This window comes from Oncorhynchus tshawytscha, linkage group LG12 (genome assembly GCF_018296145.1).
Source record: "Oncorhynchus tshawytscha isolate Ot180627B linkage group LG12, Otsh_v2.0, whole genome shotgun sequence".
Taxonomy (NCBI): Eukaryota; Metazoa; Chordata; class Actinopteri; order Salmoniformes; family Salmonidae; genus Oncorhynchus; species Oncorhynchus tshawytscha.
Window position 1 is genome coordinate 56,170,414 of NC_056440.1, and position 20,338 is coordinate 56,190,751.

General features: G+C 40.8%; 1 protein-coding gene across 39 annotated transcripts in view; it reads right to left on the reverse strand.

The window, feature by feature from the left end:
• The window catches only part of LOC112263494 (CUGBP Elav-like family member 1), a 44,472-nt gene that overhangs the window by 12,824 nt on the left and 11,310 nt on the right, over positions 1–20,338 (reverse strand). For 28 of the 39 annotated variants that reach the window (XM_042330790.1, XM_024439821.2, XM_024439818.2 and 25 more), the window contains exons 3-9: positions 15,135–15,257; positions 8,868–9,055; positions 8,081–8,163; positions 6,062–6,110; positions 5,774–5,908; positions 5,176–5,255; positions 4,209–4,370 (exon numbers count right to left, since the gene is read on the reverse strand). In XM_042330790.1, the coding sequence (XP_042186724.1) occupies positions 4,209–4,370; positions 5,176–5,255; positions 5,774–5,908; positions 6,062–6,110; positions 8,081–8,163; positions 8,868–9,055; positions 15,135–15,238 (801 nt within the window). In that variant the 5' untranslated portion in view covers positions 15,239–15,257. Of the gene's footprint in view, positions 1–4,208; positions 4,371–5,175; positions 5,256–5,773; positions 5,909–6,061; positions 6,111–8,080; positions 8,164–8,867; positions 9,056–12,713; positions 13,044–15,134; positions 15,258–20,338 lie in introns of those variants that run through there. The other 11 variants (XM_042330798.1, XM_042330797.1, XM_024439832.2 and 8 more) reach the window with 5 other exon arrangements.

Here is a 20,338-nt window from a genome sequence, read left to right on the forward strand (position 1 = left end):
TGAGGGAGACGTTGTTAACCTGGCACCACACTGCAAACTCAATATACTTTTAAATAGTGATGCACCGACATTTTGTCCGATACTGATATTTTCCTTGCCAAAAAACAAAAAACATTTTTGCGGCCTTTTAAGCATTCTAGTACAGTTACATAGTTCACACACACACAGACACAGCGGTCTAAGGCACTGCATCTCAGTGCAAGAGGCGTCACTACAGAACCTGGTTCGAAACCAGGCTGTATCACATCTGGCCGTGAAAATATATCCTTTTTCGATGCAGACTAAAAATTAAAGCAAAAACAAGCAGGTTTTATTGCATCATTCGAACCTTCCGTCTAAATATAAATTGTATATCCTTCCTGTTTGGCCCTGTCCGGGGGTGTCCTCGGATGGGGCCACAGTGTCTCCTGACCCCTCCTGTCTCAGCCTCCAGTATTTATGCTGCAGTAGTTTGTGTCGGGGCTAGGGTCAGTTTGTTATATCTGGGTACTTCTCCTGTCCTATTCGGTGTCCTGTGTGAATCTAAGTGTGCATTCTCTAATTCTCTCTTTCTTTCTCTCTCTCGGAGAGACCTGAGCCCTAGGACCATGCCCCAGGACTACTTGACATGATGACTCCTTGCTGTCCCCAGTCCATCTGACCGTGCTGCTGCTCCAGTTTCAACTGTTCTGCCTTCTTATTATTATACGACCATGCTGGTCATTTATGAACATTTGAACATCTTGGCCATGTTCTGTTATAATCTCCACCCGGCACAGCCAGAAGAGGACTGGCCACCCCACATAGCCTGGTTCCTCTCTAGGTTTCTTCCTAGGTTTTGGCCTTTCTAGTTTTTCCTAGCCACCGTGCTTCTACACCTGCATTGCTTGCTGTTTGGGGTTTTAGGCTGGGTTTCTGTACAGCACTTTGAGATATCAGCTGATGTACGAAGGGCTATATAAATACATTTGATTTGATTGGGAGTCCCATAGGGGGCCGCACAATTGGCCCAGCGTCGTCCGGGTTTGGCCTGGGTAGGCTCTTATTGTAAATAAGAATTTGTTCTTAACTGACTTGCCTAGTTAAACAAAGGTTACACACGCACACCAAAAAGTCATTTGTACGCATGTCCCCAATACCAATAAAACACAATGAAAACCTATTTCTTTCACTTGCTTGCTGTGCTGTTTCGTTGTTCATTTCTTCAGTCATTTCATTCTCAAACAATAATTTAATGCATTCATTTTTTAGGTAGTTGCACATTGATTACACTATCACTCGTATTTCATATGTCACAACGATTCATCGATACATATGCTATGATGCTGGTAAAGTTGTCTCGCTCACCTACAGTGCTAGTCATAAAAAAAAGCTAGCTCATGGATGCAAACAATGTTCTTCCCCAATAACATAGCAAAACGACAATCTGTTTGAGTAGTAGGTGTCATCTAAAATACCCCTAATTTATAAGACAGTTCTTATTTGATTAATGGTGGTCGTAACCACCTATGTGAAGCTAGCCACAATAAGGATTCGGCACAATAGTGGAATTTGCGGTTAGCCTTCAAAATAAAACTGTCATTGACAGTGATACAAATGAATAAAAATAGTAGAATTATGTGATAATTGAATAGATCATGCTAAACGAGGTTGGAATGTTATAAAAATCAAAAGACAAAATGTTAATTTGACCAAGATCTGTAGAAATCACACTGGATGTATTATACTTTAGAATTGCATTGGGGGCATACTTATTCCACTGTACAGCCTTACCTATGGATTGTGGATCAATGACATGGGGCATCAGTCTACTCAGTGACTCCCAGAGAACATTAGCGTCGTAGCTCTTATTACAGGACTCTGAAACAACTGAATTGAGCCAAATTTATTGTAAACCTATCTGTATTGAACACTATTCCGGAGGAAAAACAATACTGCGTGGATGTTTTGGAGTCTGATAACTCTGAGGACGTTGGTAAAAAAAAATATTGGGTATTGAGTAGACTGATACCATTTCATTGATCCCCAATCCTTAGTTAAAGCTGTACAGTGCAATATGAATATCAATACACACAATAGGCTGACTGGGGAGGTGATTTCACACAGTCATAGACCCGCAATAAGAGCTACAACGCTAATATTTGCACAAACTCTTCACAGTTGTGTTCTGTGGGTGTCATCAAGTAGACTAATACCCCATTTCATTGCTTCACATTCCAACCTTGTTTAACATTATCTTGTCTAAATATGGCATGATTCCACCAATTGTAAACTTCTGCATCACTTTCAAAGAGGTACTTAAAAAAAATGTTTACTCCCTTTTCTCCCCAATTTCATGGTATCCAATTGTTAGTAGTTACTATCTTGTCTCATCGCTACAATTCTTGGGAGAGACGAACGTCGAAAGCCATGCGTCTTCCGAAACACAACCCAACCAAGCCACACTGCTTCTTTAACACAGCGCACATCCAACCCGGAAGCCAGCCGCACCAATGTGTCGGAGGAAACACCGTGCACCTGGCGACCTGGTTAGCGTGCACTGTGCCCGGCCCGCCACAGGAGTTGCTGGTGTGCGATGAGACAAGGATATCCCTACTGGCCAAGCCCTCCCTAAACCGGACGACGCTGGGCCAATTGTGCGTCGCCCCATGGACCTCCCGGTCGCGGCCGGCTGCGATAGAGCCTGGGCGCGAACCCAGAGTCTCTGGTGGCACAGCTAGCACTGCAATGCAGTGCCCTAGACCACTGCGACACCCAGGAGGCCCGAGGTACTTTTATTTTGAAGGCAAACTGCAAATTCCACTATTGCGCCTATTCCTTATTGTTTCACAACATAACCTGGTCAAGCCTCACTAGCCAGATGAAGCTAGCCGGCTGCTTATAACGTTAGCTTTGGGCAACAGGGTTAAGTAGCTGGCTAGCCATTTATTTTCATTAACTAAAGTTCAATTTCAATAAGCGAACAACAATACTTACTCAGAAGAATTCCTAAATCATTGCTAAGAATAATGAAAATGACTGCAGTTTCTACTGGTCATTGTTTTCAGGCTGGTTGCATTGGTGCTAACTAGGTACCAAGCGAAAGCTAGCTACCCCAGAAGTTGGGGTCGAACAACTGATGCTTTATTACTACCGCGGTATTGTAATAGTTTGGTCCATAGCATAGTTTGTGAATTGTGTTTATAGACTTAAGTACAGCTTTGAGAGTGCAACTGATCGTAGTGGTGTCGTGTGCAAATTCAGAACATACAACATTCTATAATAGAACAGTGTTATTTGACATGTAAAATTAAAAGCTTATTTTAATAATATTTTTTGACACGCAAAGACCCAAACGGCGTTCCATAGTATGTCGTGAAGCTAATAGCAGTGACGCGATTACTGTGTAACTCCAGTAGGGCAACAGGTGTACGTACCGGTGCTCGACCAGTCAGCGAAAGCCAACACCCACGACAGAGAACGGTTGATTGTCAAGGGCAATGAATTCCATTATCTTGGCGTTAATGGATTTCGCCTTTGAGTTGTCTCCTGAAATGTTCTTACCCTTTCAAATGACAGCTGGACTTGTTGACTGCTCGAGCCACACAGCAGACATTGTGGGCTAGGTTAGGAACGCTGTGTTGCACAACATTTTACGCGGCGTCATTATGTTATGTACCTACGTTATATAGGTATGCACGTCAGCTTTGACATCGGTTTTGCACATCGGCGTTAAACTAGACATTGAACCGATACCGATGTTGGCATTTTCAGCTCATATCGGCCGATTCTCATATGTTCACCAATATATCGTGCATACCTACTTTTAAATCATTAAAACCAAAACGAAACTGAGTGGAAATTATAATGGATCTACATTCAATTTTGACGCCGTTTAAATATTTAAATCCCTCCAGAACTGTATTTAGACCGAATGCGGCCCCAAGGGCAAAATTAGTTTGACACCCCTGATCTAGAGACTGTCTAAATCAGTCTGCCAAACAGCAGTGCATTTTAATGTGTCCCAGTAACACTCATCTTTCTACAACAAACCTGAGATGGTAACTAATTGCAACCAAAACCTTAATTTGCTTGCAAACACAAACAAGCTAAGCTTTTTCCTGAATACCTACCTCCAAAAATATGAACCTAAAAATGTCTAAACTGGAACATTAACAAGGGATTGAAGCCAAGCCACGGGCCATTCCAAAGCTCTGCTGGGGATGGCGCCGGAAGAGGTGGTCACTTACTGCCAGATACTGTGGTCCAAGAGAGTTGAGCCCGGTCAGATTCCCCCACATTGAGGCAGTGTTGAGCTGCTGCATCTGCTGCTGAAGCTGCTGGGTGATGCGCTTTTGCTCCTTGTCCTTCTGCGTGTCAGCAAACTTCACTACGATGGGAGACGAGCAGCCCTAAAAAGTCAGGAAAGACAGCAAATAGTGTCATTTCATATAGATAATCCTCTAGCACGATAACAGCCATTTCAAAATGGCATTACTTGAGTAATGGGCCAGCCAATCATATAAGGCAGAGGAAAAAAGCAGGTTATCATTTTATACTGAACAAAAATATAAACTCAACATGCAACAATTTCAAAGATTTGACTGAGTTACAGCTCATATCAGGAAATCAGACAATTGAAATAAATAAATTAGGCCCTAATCTATGGATTTCACATGACTTGGAATACAGACATGCATCTGTTGGTCACAGATACCTTAAAAAAAAAAAAGTAGGGGCGTCGATCAGATGTGAGGCCGGTTGGACGTACTGTCAGATTCTCTAAAACGATGTTGGAGGAGGTTTATGGTAGAGAAATTAACATTCAATTATCTGGCAACAGCTCTGTTGGACATTCCTGCAGTCAGCATGCCAATTTCACACTCCCTCAAAACTAAAAGACATCTGTGGAATTGTGTTGTGTGACAAAATTGCACATTTTAGAGTGCCCTTTTATTGTCCCCAGTACAAGGTGCACCTGTGTAATGATCATGATGTTTAATGAGCTTCTTGATATGCCACACCTGTCCGGTGGATGGTCATCTTGGCAAAGGAGAAATGCCAACTTTTGAGAAATAAGCTTTGTGTGCATATGGAACGTTCCTGGACTCTTTTAATTCAGCTCATGAAACATGTGACCAACATCTTCCATTTATATTTTTGTTCAAGGTAGATTCGGTTTCTGAAGAATGGGAGGTGTGCAGGTTCAACGCTTACCTCCATAGTTTGTGATTGGTGCATGGATTTGATTGTTGACTGTGCCATCTGTCTTGCTGTAAAAGTTATAAACGCACAACCTGCAGAAGGGGAATAACTCGTAAATGGTTGACATACACGGTCCTGACTCCTGACAGCATTTAGAAACAGATAATGGAAAGCATACAGCGCAGATTGCAGCATGCTATGGAGTCTGGTAAGTTCTTGTTTTAGTTAAACAGCCTCCAAAAAACACACTTGGAACAGTGTCTAACAGATATTTGGATCATAAATAACTAGAATTTAAGTCAATATGCTACATCTAGAAGTGATGATCTTGAGATTAGTACATTTTCTGTGAGAGGATTTGTATGGAAGATATGTGGGATTTGTACACAAGAGGACAAATGAGAGTAATGACTTTTCACCCATGTGTATGCAACTATTTTAGAGTGAGTGTGTGGGAGTGTATGTACCGCATGTAGATATATAAATGTCAAAACAATGACTAGTCCTCATAGTATAACTGATAGAGTAAATGTGTATGTGTGTTTGGGTGCATCTTGTTGAAGGTGTGTGTGTGACGGTGAGGATGAAAGGTGAACTGAATCTGCCTCACCACGGCTCAGTCCATCCGGCCCACGTAGTATTCTACATTCCTCGATCTGTCCGTACGGTGAGAACATAAGTCTGATGTCATTCTCATTACACTTTTTCGATATCATTCCTATGAACAACTTCCTGTCTTCCACCGCTGAAAGAGAATGAAGACAAGGTTGTTTCAACAAACATTGAGTAACTGCATTAGAGACTACATACAACAACGTCAGCTTCTACGAGGTAGGGCTTCAACGTGAAAACAAAATTACCACGCCATCCACCAGGCTCCAGATGTAGCTGTACTCACCATTATTCTTCTCACTGTCAGCTGGCTTCATCTGAATGGGGTGATGCATCTAGTGAGGAAAGACATTGAATTTAAAGGAAGCAACGCTGACGGATATTGCCTTGATAGGTATAAATTAGAGGTCGACCGATTAAATCGGAATGGCCGATTAATTAGAGCCGATTTCAAGTATTCATAACAATCGGAAATCGGTATTTTTGGGTGCCGATTTGCCGTTTTTTAATGATTTTTTATACCTTTATTTAACTAGGCAAGTCAGTTAAGAACACATTCATATTGTCATTGACAGCCTCATCACTAGTTAACTACACATGGTTGATGATATTACTAGATATTATCTAGCATGTCCTGCGATGCACATAATCTGACTGAGCATACAAGTACCTAAGTATCTATGTATCTGACTGAGCGGTGGTAGGCAGAAGCAGGCACGCAAACATTCATTCAAACAGCACTTTCATGCATTTTGCCAGCAGCTCTTCGTTGTGCATCAAGCATTGCGCTGTTTATGACTTCAAGCCTATCAACTCCCGAGATGAGGCTGGTGTAACCGAAGTGAAATGGCTAGCTAGTTAGTGTGCTCTAATAGCGTTTCAAACACTCGCTCTGAGCCTTCTAGTAGTTGTTCCCCTTGCCCTGCATGGGTAACGCTGCTTCGATGGTGGCTGTTGTCGTTGCTGGTTCGAGCCCAGGGAGGAGCGAGGAGAGGGACGGAAGCTATACTGTTACACTGGCAATACTAAAGTGCCTATAAGAACATCCAATAGTCAAAGGTTAATTAAATACAAATGGTATAGAGAGAAATAGTCCTATAATAACTACAACCTAAAACTTTTTACTGGGGAATATTGAAGACTTATGTTAAAAGGAACCACCAGCTTTCATGTGTTCCCATGTTCTGAGCAAGGAACTGAAACGTTAGCTTTCTTACATAGCACATATTGCACCTTTACTTCGCCAACACTTTGTTTTTACATTATTTAAACCAAATTGAACATGTTTCATTATTTACTTAAGGCTAAATTTATTTTATTGATGTATTATAAGTTAAAATAAGTGTTGTCATTCAGTATTGTTGCAATTGTCATTATTACAAATAAATAAAAGAAAAACAAAATCGGCCGATTAATCGGTATCGGCTTTTTTTGTCCTCCAATAAACCGGTATTGAAAAATCCTAATCGGTCGACCTCTAGTATAAAAGGATGTGTGGTTGGCATCCCTAGGGCCCTATAAAATCTGCGATGTGGAGAATACAGAAGGAATCAATACATTAAAACGAAATTCAACAACATTTAAATGTATTAAACTTCGTAGGGAATAAACTAAATGTATGGAACATTATTTCAATTTGCCCACGTTTATCTTAAGACATGAACAGAATGCATCAGTGATGGGTATTTCCTGCAACTTTCTTAAGAGGCAAAGAGAATTTCCCCCTGACTGTATGTCTGGTGCACGCGTCTACAACTTTGTGTAGCCGTTAACAATGATGCTAAAGAAAATAATTCTGGTAGATGGAAAGGCTTTCCCAAAAACCTTCTCAATTAACAGTTTACTACAAAATAGCCTATGCTTACCTGGCATAATGAGATCATTATTGGCATCAATCCAGTATTTGTTTAGCAAACTATCACATGTGCTCTACAAAAAACCTCTTGCTAGGTGCCACTGAAATTAAAGGGTAAATATCTAAATAAAATGTTTTAAAAAATCAAGCTCAAAAGCAGTCTTTTAATGTGGTTTAACCATTGTTGTGGACTTAAAGCATCCCATTTAGTTGTTTTCTATTTAAACAAGTGTGATAAAAAAAAAGAAATGGAAACCTGGAAAAACAAAACGGAAAAAACGGAATTTGGGGAAAAACTAAGTAAACAGGAAAAATATACAGATTTTATAGGGTCCTACATATCTAGAGATAAAAGCTGAACAGCAGCACTGACTGTTGTTCTATTACAACCTGGCAAGCTTCCCAATTTGATTTATGGAGGAAGTAAACATTTCTACCAAACCTACTCACCCCTGGGAGAATTTTCATGTTGTGAAGAGCATTTTGTGCTTCCAATGCAGATTTGCGAGTGTAATATGTTATGAAACAACAACCTGTTTGGGGATATAGACAGTTGTTAGACAAAGTAAATGTTACTCTAAAGAACATGTTCTGTACATGTGCTAGTTCACGCACACATCTCTTCACGTTTCTCTCCCTCTTCTGAACCCTTCCTATCAACCGATTTGATTGACATGATGTAGGCAAGACTACATCCGAGTCTCATATTTCTGAACAGCTGATATAAAAACCTGCAATTTGAACCAACATTCCAAAAATATATATTTGTAGGCCAATTTAAGATGTAGGCTACAACCTTCTCGGTCGGTTGTAACTAAGGATATTGCAGTAGCACAAGTAGGGCGCAGTCTACACATTGCATTGGAGAAAAAACAAATCTGTGTTTTAAACACAAATAACCTTCATCTGTTAAACTGAAAAAGAAACACTATTTTGACTGCCCATCTTCCTTCAACTCAGTCAATGTTTTCAATGATGATGAAAAAAAATACCATTAATAATCGCTATTTAGACTGCTTGTGATTCCTGCTACTCTGTGGCAGCGGAGGGAGTAGTAAAGTAGAGAATCCCACAAATACGCAGAAGGTTCCGTTGTTTAGCTATCGGGAACAGGATCCCAGAGAATTCAGAAACACAGCATATATATATATATTTTAAAAAGGCAGGGAATTCTGTATAGGGTGAGGGGAGAGTGTAATGGACACCTCTGGTGAAGAACTCAAGACAGCACTGTCACCTTTGCTTTGGGGGGGGTTTTGACTCCTGTCACGCAAGACATTGATTTCATAGACGGCGCCATAAGGCTCAAAAAGCTCCCGCAGCTGTTCCTCTGCCCAGGACCGTGGGATCTGGCCAACGAACATCTTGATAGCATCGATGTCGGGCTGGTCCGGGTGGTCCAGGGTCCCGTTCATCTTCTTCGCCCTGAGAGTGAAAGGTAACAGTTGTTATAATATGGCTACATGATGTTAACTTGGGCAACATTTATGAGCCGTCTTCCCCAGTGGCACATTAAATATGTCCCTGCTAGAAATAACATAATCGACTAAGCAGCTGGAAGCTTCACAAAATTACATATTCAGAGCAAAGGCTGTTTTGCAGAAATGTACAATCAAGTCTAGACTATTTCAGTAGCACTGCATAACTTGTAGTCAAGTAATGTTATTAAGTGTCAGTTGAAAGAGGTGCCATCTGAGGAAACGTTCTAACATGCATACAAAAACATCCAGCACCAAATGCATACTGCCAGCAGAGAATTGACCTATGCAACTAAGACCAATAGCTCTAAAGAGAATGATCTTGAAAGTGAAGTTAATTTTGGGAGATCTGATCATTCATAACCAAACAATTATTAATCTTATGCAATATTGAAGGCCGCACAAAACAAGAAAATACTAGTCTATATCAAGTCCATTATTGTCAAATTCATAATGTGTATGAATTAATATAAAAAGCCATTTAAATATCATTTGAATGTGCAAGCACAAAACTAGGTTTTCGATTGACAAACACCTATTGTACCTCCATATCGTCAGAGTAGTCCAATCAAGACTGTCTAACATGCTGACCAGACCGCACGCGAGCATGCAGTATCGTATGCATGTTGATTTCGTCCCCACACACCAGACGCGATCAGGACACGCAGGTTGAAATATCAAAAACTCTGAACCAACTATATGAATTTGGGGACAGCTCAAAAAGGATTAAACATTTATGCCAATTTAAATAGCTAGCTTGCTGTTGCTAGCTAATTTGTCCTGGGATATAAACATTGGGTTATTTTAACCGAAATGCACAAGGTCCTCTACTCCGACAATTAATAATTTCTAACTTGTTAATAATTTATGCTAGTTAGTTTTTGCTACCATGTGGGTTTTAGCTTGCGTGAGCCTGCTAACTGAGGAGTGTTAACTCACCTGTTTCTGTACATGTTTCATATTAAAACATTTGACAAAAGCAGTTAGATTAAACAACTCCTAACTGTACTTGTTTTTTTGTACAATAAAAAAAAAAATCTGTACAGGAAATTGCCACGGGCACTATCTGATGTGTGGAGACATTTCACTGCAGCTAATATAGAAGGAAAAGGTGTGTACATGTGCAAATACTGTGCCAACCCATGTGTGAAGAATGCAACAAAGATGCAGAATCATCTGGCCAAGTGCATAAAGTTTCCTCAGTGCTCACAACAAGCAACCTCTGACAAAAGTCCCTCTACTTCTATCCAAGGTGAAAATGCTGCATCAGACACCTTATCGATAGCAACAGCTCATGGTCCTCCTGGAATCACTAGTTTTTTTTTACTCAATGGAGGAACGTAGTCAGAGAAATGCTGTCTTGCTCGTGCTGTGTATGTAACTCGTTCACCTCTGATGCTCACAGGCAATTTGTATTGGAAGAGATTTCTGAATGTTCTTTGCCCAGCATACACCCCTCCAACCAGACATGCTTTATCTACTCATTTGTAGGATGCAGAGTTCAACAGACTTCAAGTGAAGGTCAAGCAAATCCCAGAGAAAGCAGACCTTAGTGCAATCATCTCTGATGGGTGGTTGAATGTTTGTGGGCAAGGAATAATTAACATCTCCACCCCTCAACCAACAAACACACCGTAGAATTCCCATGAAGTTTCCACCTCTGAATATTCCCCAAAATGTGCAACCCTTCATAGCAACATACAAAAGCTTTTTCAGATGACTGGCTAAATCGATAATTTGATGCGAAAACTCAAATGGATGAGTGGAACATTTCTTTTGATCTTTTTGGTGGCATACCTATAGATTCATGGGAAAAAGAGATGGTAATAATACCCAGGCATGCAGATTTGGAGGACTCTGCATTGAATGATCTAGAGAAAAGCCACAACAAAAAAGACAGTTAAGAATACAAACTGGGTTGTGCGTTGCGTCAAGGGATGGCTAGGAGAGAAGAAGAAAAAAAAAAGTTGATGTCAAAACTGTCACCAAGGAAGAGTTTAACATCCTTCTCCGACAGTTTTAAAGAAATGCACGAAATGGGAAGGAGGGAGCAGTACAGCATAAGTAGTGGGCTCAACAGGTTTCTAAAACACCCACCCATCGGTCGCAGCTGGTGCCTTATGAAGGATATTGATTTTACCACCTCGAATCATGTATTTTTGGGCAAGATCAAACAGTTCAGGCGGCATGGAAAATATATCAAACAGCCACCCTCCCATCACCGATAAGGACATTGCCCAGCTCCAAAACTCCCAGGCTCTGAATCCGGGTACACCAAGGGGTCTGGTCCAGAAAGTGTGGTTCGACCTCCAGTTACATCTGGGTCGAAGAGGAAGAGAGGGGAACAGACAACTAAAGCCCAACTCATTCGTCGTAAAAACAGACGAGAACGGTCTAAGCCAAGGTATGTTGTTTATAGCCTGTTTGTGATATTTCTAAGTTGCACTCGTTATTAGGCTACTGGAAAACAATATTATAACATATTCTCTCAGATACGCCACTCTCGCATAGAACGATGTCACAAAGAATCATCTGGACTCAAGGAGACACCTGTGCCAATATATCTACAAACACCGGCTTCTCAGGCATTAATCAAAATAATGTTTTTCATTAAATTATGTCTATCATTATTTGAACGTTGGTAACACGTTGTATAAAAGTGATAACGCCCTCAAAGCCAGTGTTTGTTGGATATATTGTCACGGTTTGCGGGCCAAAATATATTGTCGTCTTGGGCCTAACACCCATGCCAATATAGCCAACAAACACGGGCATTATCACTTAAATGGATACAGCCCAACCTTAAGCTCTAACCCTTAGCTCAAACCTGCTTTAGTTTCAAACATATGACAACAACTGTTAGTAGCCTATTAATTCACATTAACCCACTAAAGCCCTAATGTGTACATTATTACATCTAAGCTAAAATGTTTATCTTTAAAAGTAAAAACACAAGATCAACAAATAATAAGCAGCAACCTTCCCTAGCGATTTCCCTGTAGAGAAATTACAGATTGCCATGGTTATGACATAGGTTAGACCACAAAATACAGTCTACAGTATGCATAAACTTCAGCAAAGCATACTTGTTTTAAAGCCTCTGACATGTACAATAACTACTGATTGTAAGTCGAGCTGGATAAAAGTGGCCGCTAAATTATAAAAATGTAACTGCACTGCATACGGAATACAGATCATGAACCATTACGGGGGAAGGGCACTTGGGTGAGTATGCACCTGTTGAAAACTCGCTCTTCTCCCGTTTTCGCCTCCAACACCTACATATCAAATTTAAAGCACCAAGTGTTGGACTGGAACATTATGGCAAGCACAACAAAAAAAGTCACATGCCGGGACCAAACTACAGATCAAGAAATTGAGTATCAGTCTATACAGCTGAAAATACACGGCTGAATACGAGGTGGAACCAATATATTAAACATGTAACATTATAGCCTACCCCCCCCACCCCCCCAAAATGACACCAAAATGAAAGTTTAAGAAACTACACCTCAAATCCATTTCTGAAAAGCACTTTAAAAACATATTCCGTACAAGCCATAAGCTTATTAACTCATTGCTAAAATAAATAAGAAACTACTCACACAGGACTAGAATTCAAAGAGCAATGGTCCACCATCATCTCAGGCAAAAAATCCAGCTTAAAAGAGCCCATGTTTTTGGCTATGTTCCCTTTGCCAAAGAAAAAGAAAAACAAACTTGATCACACTTTTTCAAGTCGATACACTGCAAACCACTAGAGCCTTCTCAAACTTTTCAGCCGGAGGCTGCTGTGGAAAAACTATGGCGAAACCACAGAGGCTGATTAAAAACTAAGAGAAGCAACAAAATGGTAAAGAACCAACAACTTCAATTAAATGGACAACGGTGAAACGTTGAACCAGAGTAAAACACAAAACAAATCCTCACTGTCCAACAATCTGGGTCTAGAATAACAGAAGAGTAGGCAGGCCACTAAAAGCTGTGGCCCCAGGTCCCACAAATAAAGTGCTGATGGGCTAGGGCTTTTTGTGAGCATTTCTCTTAGCCAAGCAGAACTGGGTGCAGCGTCAGATAAATAGAGCGTCAGATTGAGGCTGATAAGGGTGAGTGACTGTCCAGAATGAATGGGGAACTGGAGCGAGCTGGTAATCCCTGCACTAATATGAGGCTGGGGAGACAATCAGCTTCCGGCACTGGGACACGGTCACCCTGTTGTTCTGCGTAGTTGGGGGGGGGCTGGGCCATATGACATTGGTCGCATTACCTCCCACCCTAACCCCCTGACCTTAGAAAAGCTACAGGTTTGGCAGCGAACACAAACAAGGAGGGGGATCTGTGTAAACAACCTGGCCAGTGGATGGCTCAATAAACTTTATTTTGTTGCGCAATCACACCAAACGGAGTGGTTTCAAAACCACTATTATGATTTATTACACCCTACTTAAATTATAGCAAACACTGCTTTCAAGCTTTCGTGACCATTTCTATACAATGTCAAGTTACATGCTGGGTCAATTAGGAATACAAAATGCCAGCCAGTACAAAATGCTGTGTACTCCACCGAAATTCACAGTGGGTGCGAGACACTGTGGCTTGTGGGCCTCTGCAGGTCTCGCACCCACTGTGAAATTTGGTGGAGAATCTAGGGGTGCTTCAGCAAGGCTAGAATAGGGCAGATGTGTCTTTGTGAAGGACACATGGATAAAGCCATGTACAAGGTTGTCCTGGAAGAAAACTTGCTTCCTTCTGCTCTGACAACATTCCCCAACTCTGAGGATTGGTTTTCCCAGCAGGACAATGCTCCATGCCACAGAGCCAGGTCAATCAAGGTGTGGATGGAGGACCACCAGATCAAGACACTGTCATGGCCAGCCCAATCTCCAGACCTGAACCCTGTTGAAAACCTCTGGAATGTGATCAAGAGGAAGACGGTCACAAACCATCAAACAATGTGCTTGAACGATCTGCTTGAATTTATGCATCAGGTGTGGCATAAAGTCACCCAACATCAATGTGAAAGACTGGTGGAGAGCATGCCAAGACGCATGAAAGCTTTGTTTGAAAATCAAGGTTATTCCACCAAATATTGATATCTGAACTCTCCATAAGTTAAAACATTAGTATTATGTTGCTTAAGGAATATGAACTAATTTTCTTTGCATTATTCGAGGTCTGACAACACTGCATCTTTTGTTATTTTGACCAGTTGTCATTTCATGCAAATAAATGCTCTAAATGACTCTTTTTATTTGGAATTTGGGAGAAATGTTGTCAGTAGTTTATAGTATAAAAACAAAAATTCTCATTTTACCAAAACACATACCTATAAATAGTACAGAGCTGCGTTATACAGTTGAAGTCGGAAGTTTACATACTTACTAAGTTTACAAAGCTACCAGTATCTTCTCGCATTATAAAGTGTTCTAGCCTTTATGGACGTTGTTTTGCAAACTGTAATTAACAGTTTCAACATTTCTACATGCAGTGTCACATTATTCAAGTGTATTAACTTCTGTGCAGCATGAGTTTGGAGCTAACATGATGCAGTCCAGATCCCAGTACAGGATAACAATTAGTAAGTGGAGCAGGCACAGTGCGGTGCCTCGTACTATAAGGGGGACATTGACTGTGCCGATAGAATTGATCCGAGAGACACATTTGACACAAGTACCAAAACAAACATTTCAGTACCAAACAGTTTCATGTTCTAGTATTGAACATTTTCAACATCCCGTGCAACACTACTGTCTACATTATAGAATAACAGACGCAGGAGTCATTTTCCAAAATGTCGAAACATCCTAAGGCTTTTCAAATTTAGAATCTTGATACACTACCATGCTTCACATGCACCTCTTAACCACTACTTGTAGGGCCAACTAGTATCTACTACTGTAGTTCGTGTCCTCTACTGCATTTCAGCACCAGAATTAGCCATTGTGTGGCATGTCGACCCAAAGCATACAAGTGTAGGCAGAAGGTCCACTGATGGGGAAAAAGCAAGGGAGAGAAAGAGTTCTTACCCCCCCATGGTGGGCACCTCCAGGGCAGTTTGGGGAAGCTCACATTGTGGCTGCCCATGCTGCTCCGTGGACAGGTACAAGCCCTCAGCGTCGATACTATCCATCCAGTGCCTTTCACAACCACTACAGAAACACACCAAACAGGACAGGACAAACATGACACCCATGTAGTCAAAAGAAAAACAGACAGTGGATGGAAATTACTTAGTGGCTGAGACCAAGACATCCAGAGTTTGGTCAAGGAAAAAGTGTAACATGCACGTGGAAGAAATGAGAGAAATCAAAATGTACATGACAAAAATTAGACACACAAGAATGATATAACAAATCAATTACAAGCACTGCACAGTCGTTCTTTCTGGATGCAAACAAGGGTAGGGAACCTAGAGAACGTTACATGGAGTGCACAGCTACTAGAGCAGAGTGATTTGCCTTATTGCGTTGAGGATATGAAATGAGTGGACATAAAAATACTGCCAGCTCCTTGGCCTATATAAAAAAATACTTCTGAATTATTTGCACAAGTCACTCAAGGGATGCGAGAAGCTAGATCAATGTGTTGTTATCTAAGAACAAGGCATTTGGTTCGATTACAACTACCCTGGGGTGTAAAGGTGAAAACTGCTTTCTGACACGAAATACACTGACATTTACACTTATACAATTGGCTAGCTGTGTTGAACGGCACCAAGATTCGAGACAGTAGCTATGGACATCTACCATGTAAACTCCATCATGCCAAAGAGTGTTTAAAGACAATTGTAAAAGTATTGCTTCTGTCCTTCTCCTCGCCACAGTCACCCTCGAAGCATTGTTACCTATCACAGCACAAAAGCCACAGCCCTTGCAGAGCAAGGGAAACAACTACTTCAAGGTCTCAGAGCAAGTGACGTCACCGATTGAAAAGTTATTAACGAGCATCCCGCTAACTAGCTAGACATTTCACATCGGTTACACATACACCAGTAATTTGGCGATCAGTATTTAATTATTATTATTTTTTTTTTTTTTTTTTTTTTTTTAAACCTCCCGCTTCAGGCTGGATGTGTCAATGTGTTTATACAAGTATAAACTATGAGCAGAATTACTGTCATACCTCAATTAGCCACAAATTCCCTCGTTTGAAAGCAAATATTTTCTGGAAGCTGTGCAGTGCCATTTTCTCTACATTTCCTCCCACGTGTGCCAGCCCCCTAGCAATTAGAGTTCAGGCCAATGAGCTTCAACCCCTTGCCATTTGAGTGATAGCTAGCAAGATGCACACACAGTAGAGCGAGAGAGAGCATTGACGTAGTGCACATAGTCGGGGACCATTTTGGGAACCGTTTTTGGCTACTTTCAGAACTACTAGCTAAAAAGTATACAAAAGTACCGGAAATCGCCTCCCAAATTGCGCAGCAGTCTAAGGCAGTGCATTGCAGTGCTTGAGGCATCACTACAGACCCGGGTTCGATCCCGGGCTGTGTCAGAGCCAGCCGTGACCGGGAAACCCATGAGGCAGTGCACAATCGGCCCAGCATGGTCCGGGTTAGGGCAGGGTTTGGCCGCCCTGGATTTCCTTGTCCCATCGCGCTCTAGTTGCTCGTGGCGGGTCAGGCATCTGCAAGCTGACTTCGGTCACCAGCTGGAAGGTGTTTCATCTGACACATTGGTGCAGCTGGCTTCCGGGTTAAGCGAGCAGTGTGTCAAGAAGCACTGCGGACTGGCAGGGTATTTTTCGGAGGATGCATGGCTCTCGAACTTCGCCTCTCAAGTCTGTAGGGTAATTGCAGCAATGGGACAAAACCTTAACTACCAATTGGATATCACAAAATTGGGGAGAAAAATGGGTAAAAGTACAACAACAAAAAAAGTACAGGAGATAACTTTATCCTCTTGAAGCTAGGGGGCACTGTTTATGTTTGGAAAAATAACATTCCCAAAGTAAACGGACTATTTCTCAGGACGAGATGCTAGAATATGCATATAATTGACAGATTAGGATAGAAAACACAAAAGTTTCCAAAACTGTCAAAATATTGTCCGTGAGTATAACAGAACTGATATTGCAGGCGAATCCCTGAGAAAAATCAAACCAGGAAGTGGCTTCTATTTTGACAACTCCATGTTCCATAGCCTCCCATTGCTCCATTAAAGGGATATCAACCAGATTTTCCTATCGCTTCCTGAAGGTGTCAGTCTTCATACATAGTTTCAGGCTTTTATTTTGAAGAATGAGCGTGAACGACCACATTGCGTAAGTGGATAGGTGGGGGCTCTGAGTGAATTGTGCACAAAAGAGAAAAGGCGGCCATTGTTACTCCCGGTCCTAGTGAAAAGCCAACTGTCCCGGTTTATATATTATCCAATAGATATTTGAAAAACACCCTGAGGACTGAATATGAAAAAAGTCTGACATGTTTCTGTGGACATTATGGATATAATTTGGAATTTTTGTCTGCGTTGTCGTGACCGCTCTTTCCGAGGGATTCCTGGGCATAACGGACCGAAATAACGGAGGTATTTGGATATAAAAATATCTTTATGGAACAAAAGGAACATTTGTTGTCTAACTGGGAGTCTCGTGAGTAAAAACATCCGAAGATCAAAGGTAAACTATTAATTTGATTGCTTTTCTGATTTTCATGACCAAGTTACCTGATGCTAAGTGTACTTAACATCAATAGGAGAGAAAATGAGTCCTTGATACAACTCCACTACAAATTGTGCAGATCTTCAATGACTCAAGTGAAAATGACATTTGATAACAGGGAAACAATCATAGGCCTCTAATCTCAGACAAGCATGTGTTCACTTTGCTGTCAACTGTTGTACCCCAGCAACACACATAATTGGCGAGAAATGCCTTATCCTTTCACATGGCCAATTAATTTTCTGAACCAAGCAAATCACCAATCCTGAGCTAGGGTAGATTTGTTCACTGAGTACTATTAATTATTGATCGGTTCTCAGTACAGCCCTGCAATGAGTCCTAACTGTAAAATCTCTACTGCCTGGCTTGATTGGTGTTAGTGGACAAAGCACCCAAAGGGTTTACAGCAGGGGTCTTCAACTAGATTCAGCCACAGGTTGGGGGGAGGGGAAAATAATTTGTACTCTGCAAATTGATGCAAGAAGCCCGAACAGATATTGCACAAGACAAAAACAATCATTTCAAACCTTGATTACATTGGTACATGATCATGTCTCTGAGTGGAAATACTTGGGAATAGATTTCCTAAATGAAAATAATTTTGAGGTTAATTCCTAGCGAGTTGAGTCTCATTTCCAAAAACTATTTATAAAATTGTAAAATGTGGTCCGCAGTCCCCCAGTTGATGATCCCTGGTTAACAGGTACACATGTTAGCAAGCCTGGCATTTATCCAGTAGTGCTGAGCGAATAGTGTTTATTTAAAAAACTTTAAAAAATCGGATCATTTCGGTTCGATTTTTACATTTTTTTTTTTTTTTTTTTTAAATATCAAGGTTTCTAATTTTGGTTTCGCACATTCTTTTGGGACATTAAATGCACCAAAACAATTAAGAAAAAGACCCATGTTGGTAGTGACTGCCCATTATTCCTTATCACTTATTTTCCATAATTTATTCACGTTACTTTAATAAAATATTTCAGTTGTGTATAAACAAAAACATAAAACGTAACATGCAAGAATTTCTATGATTTTACTGAGGTACAGTTCATAACGAAATCAGTCAATTGAAATGAATCTATGAATTTCACATGACTGGGCAGGGGCGCAGTCATGTGAAAGAAGACTTGCCCAACCACTGGAGAGCAAGGCCCAGCCAAACAGAATGAGTTCCTGTCCACAAAAGGGCTTAATTACAGACAGAAATACTCAGTTTCATCAGCTGTCTGGGTGGCTGGTCTCAGACTATCCCGTAGGTGAAGAAGGGTGTGTAGGTCCTGGGCTGGCGTGGTTACACGTGGTCTACGTTTATGAGGTCGGTTGGACCTACTGCCAAATGATCTAAAACAATGTTGGAAGTGTCTTATGGTAGAGAAATGAACATGAAATTATCTGACAACAGCTCTGGTGGACATTCCTGCAGTCCGCAAAGGAGAAATGCTCACTAACGAGGCAGTAAACAAACTTGTGCACAAATTGAGAAAAATATGCTCAACATGGGACCAACACTTCACATGTTGCATTTATATTTTTGTTCAGCATACATGTTTATTTGATGACTTGGAATGAAATAATAAAGACATCTTCTCTATTGAGCTAAGGCTTATGCTGTCTGACAAAATCACAATTTTAGTAGTTCTAAAAATTAAAGTCATACTTTAATGACTGCTGAATAACAACTATCAATCACTTAGATCGGTGCCCCTGTATAAACCTCGTTAGTCATTTTATTGTGTCTTAATTTTTACTTTAGTTTATTTTGTAAATATTGTCTTAACTCTTATTTTTTCTTAAAACAGCATTGTTGGTTAAGGGCTTGAAAATAAGCATTTCACTGTAAGGTCTGCACCTGTATTCGGTGCATGTGACAAATAACATTTGATTTTGTATTTTCAGGTAGAGATACCTCGCGAAGCAACTGCCCTCTAGAATGTGAGATATTCCCTCTGTCTCCATGCCCACACTGACTGGACAATTATACATGGAATGGATTATGGTCATTGTAGTTAATTATAAAGTTTTCTGCGCTAAACTATGAAGAATATTGGCCTGTTGGAAACTACAACCCCCAACTGCATTGCACAGTTCGGGCTTGATCTGATTGATCTCTAGAGAAACTGCGCATTGAGCTCAGAAAACTAAAAAACTAAAATGGAATTCAAATAACAGACCTGACCTCGGTCAATCAGTTGTTAGAAAAAATTAAAATAAATATTTTTTTCCCCACACTATTGTCCAGATAAGACAGTTTAGAATCAGGTAGATATTTTCATGAGGTAAAATAGTTTTGATCTGTAGACAAGATTAATATGTTGATGGTTCTACACTAGTGATCAACATTTTGGACATTCCCATTTTAGTGTCTGGTGGGTAAGGCCGGTCATGGCTAGAGGCAGTTCTTCAGAGAGAAATGCACCTGGTTCTGTTAAAACCTCATTTGTCTTGCAGCTCTCCACCTGCTAAATACTTCCATTAAAGAACAAATAAAAAAGGCAGATACTTATTACCAGTGGCAGACCACTCCCTACTTGGCTGCAATCAAACGGAAACGGCTATTATGGAGGGCAATATG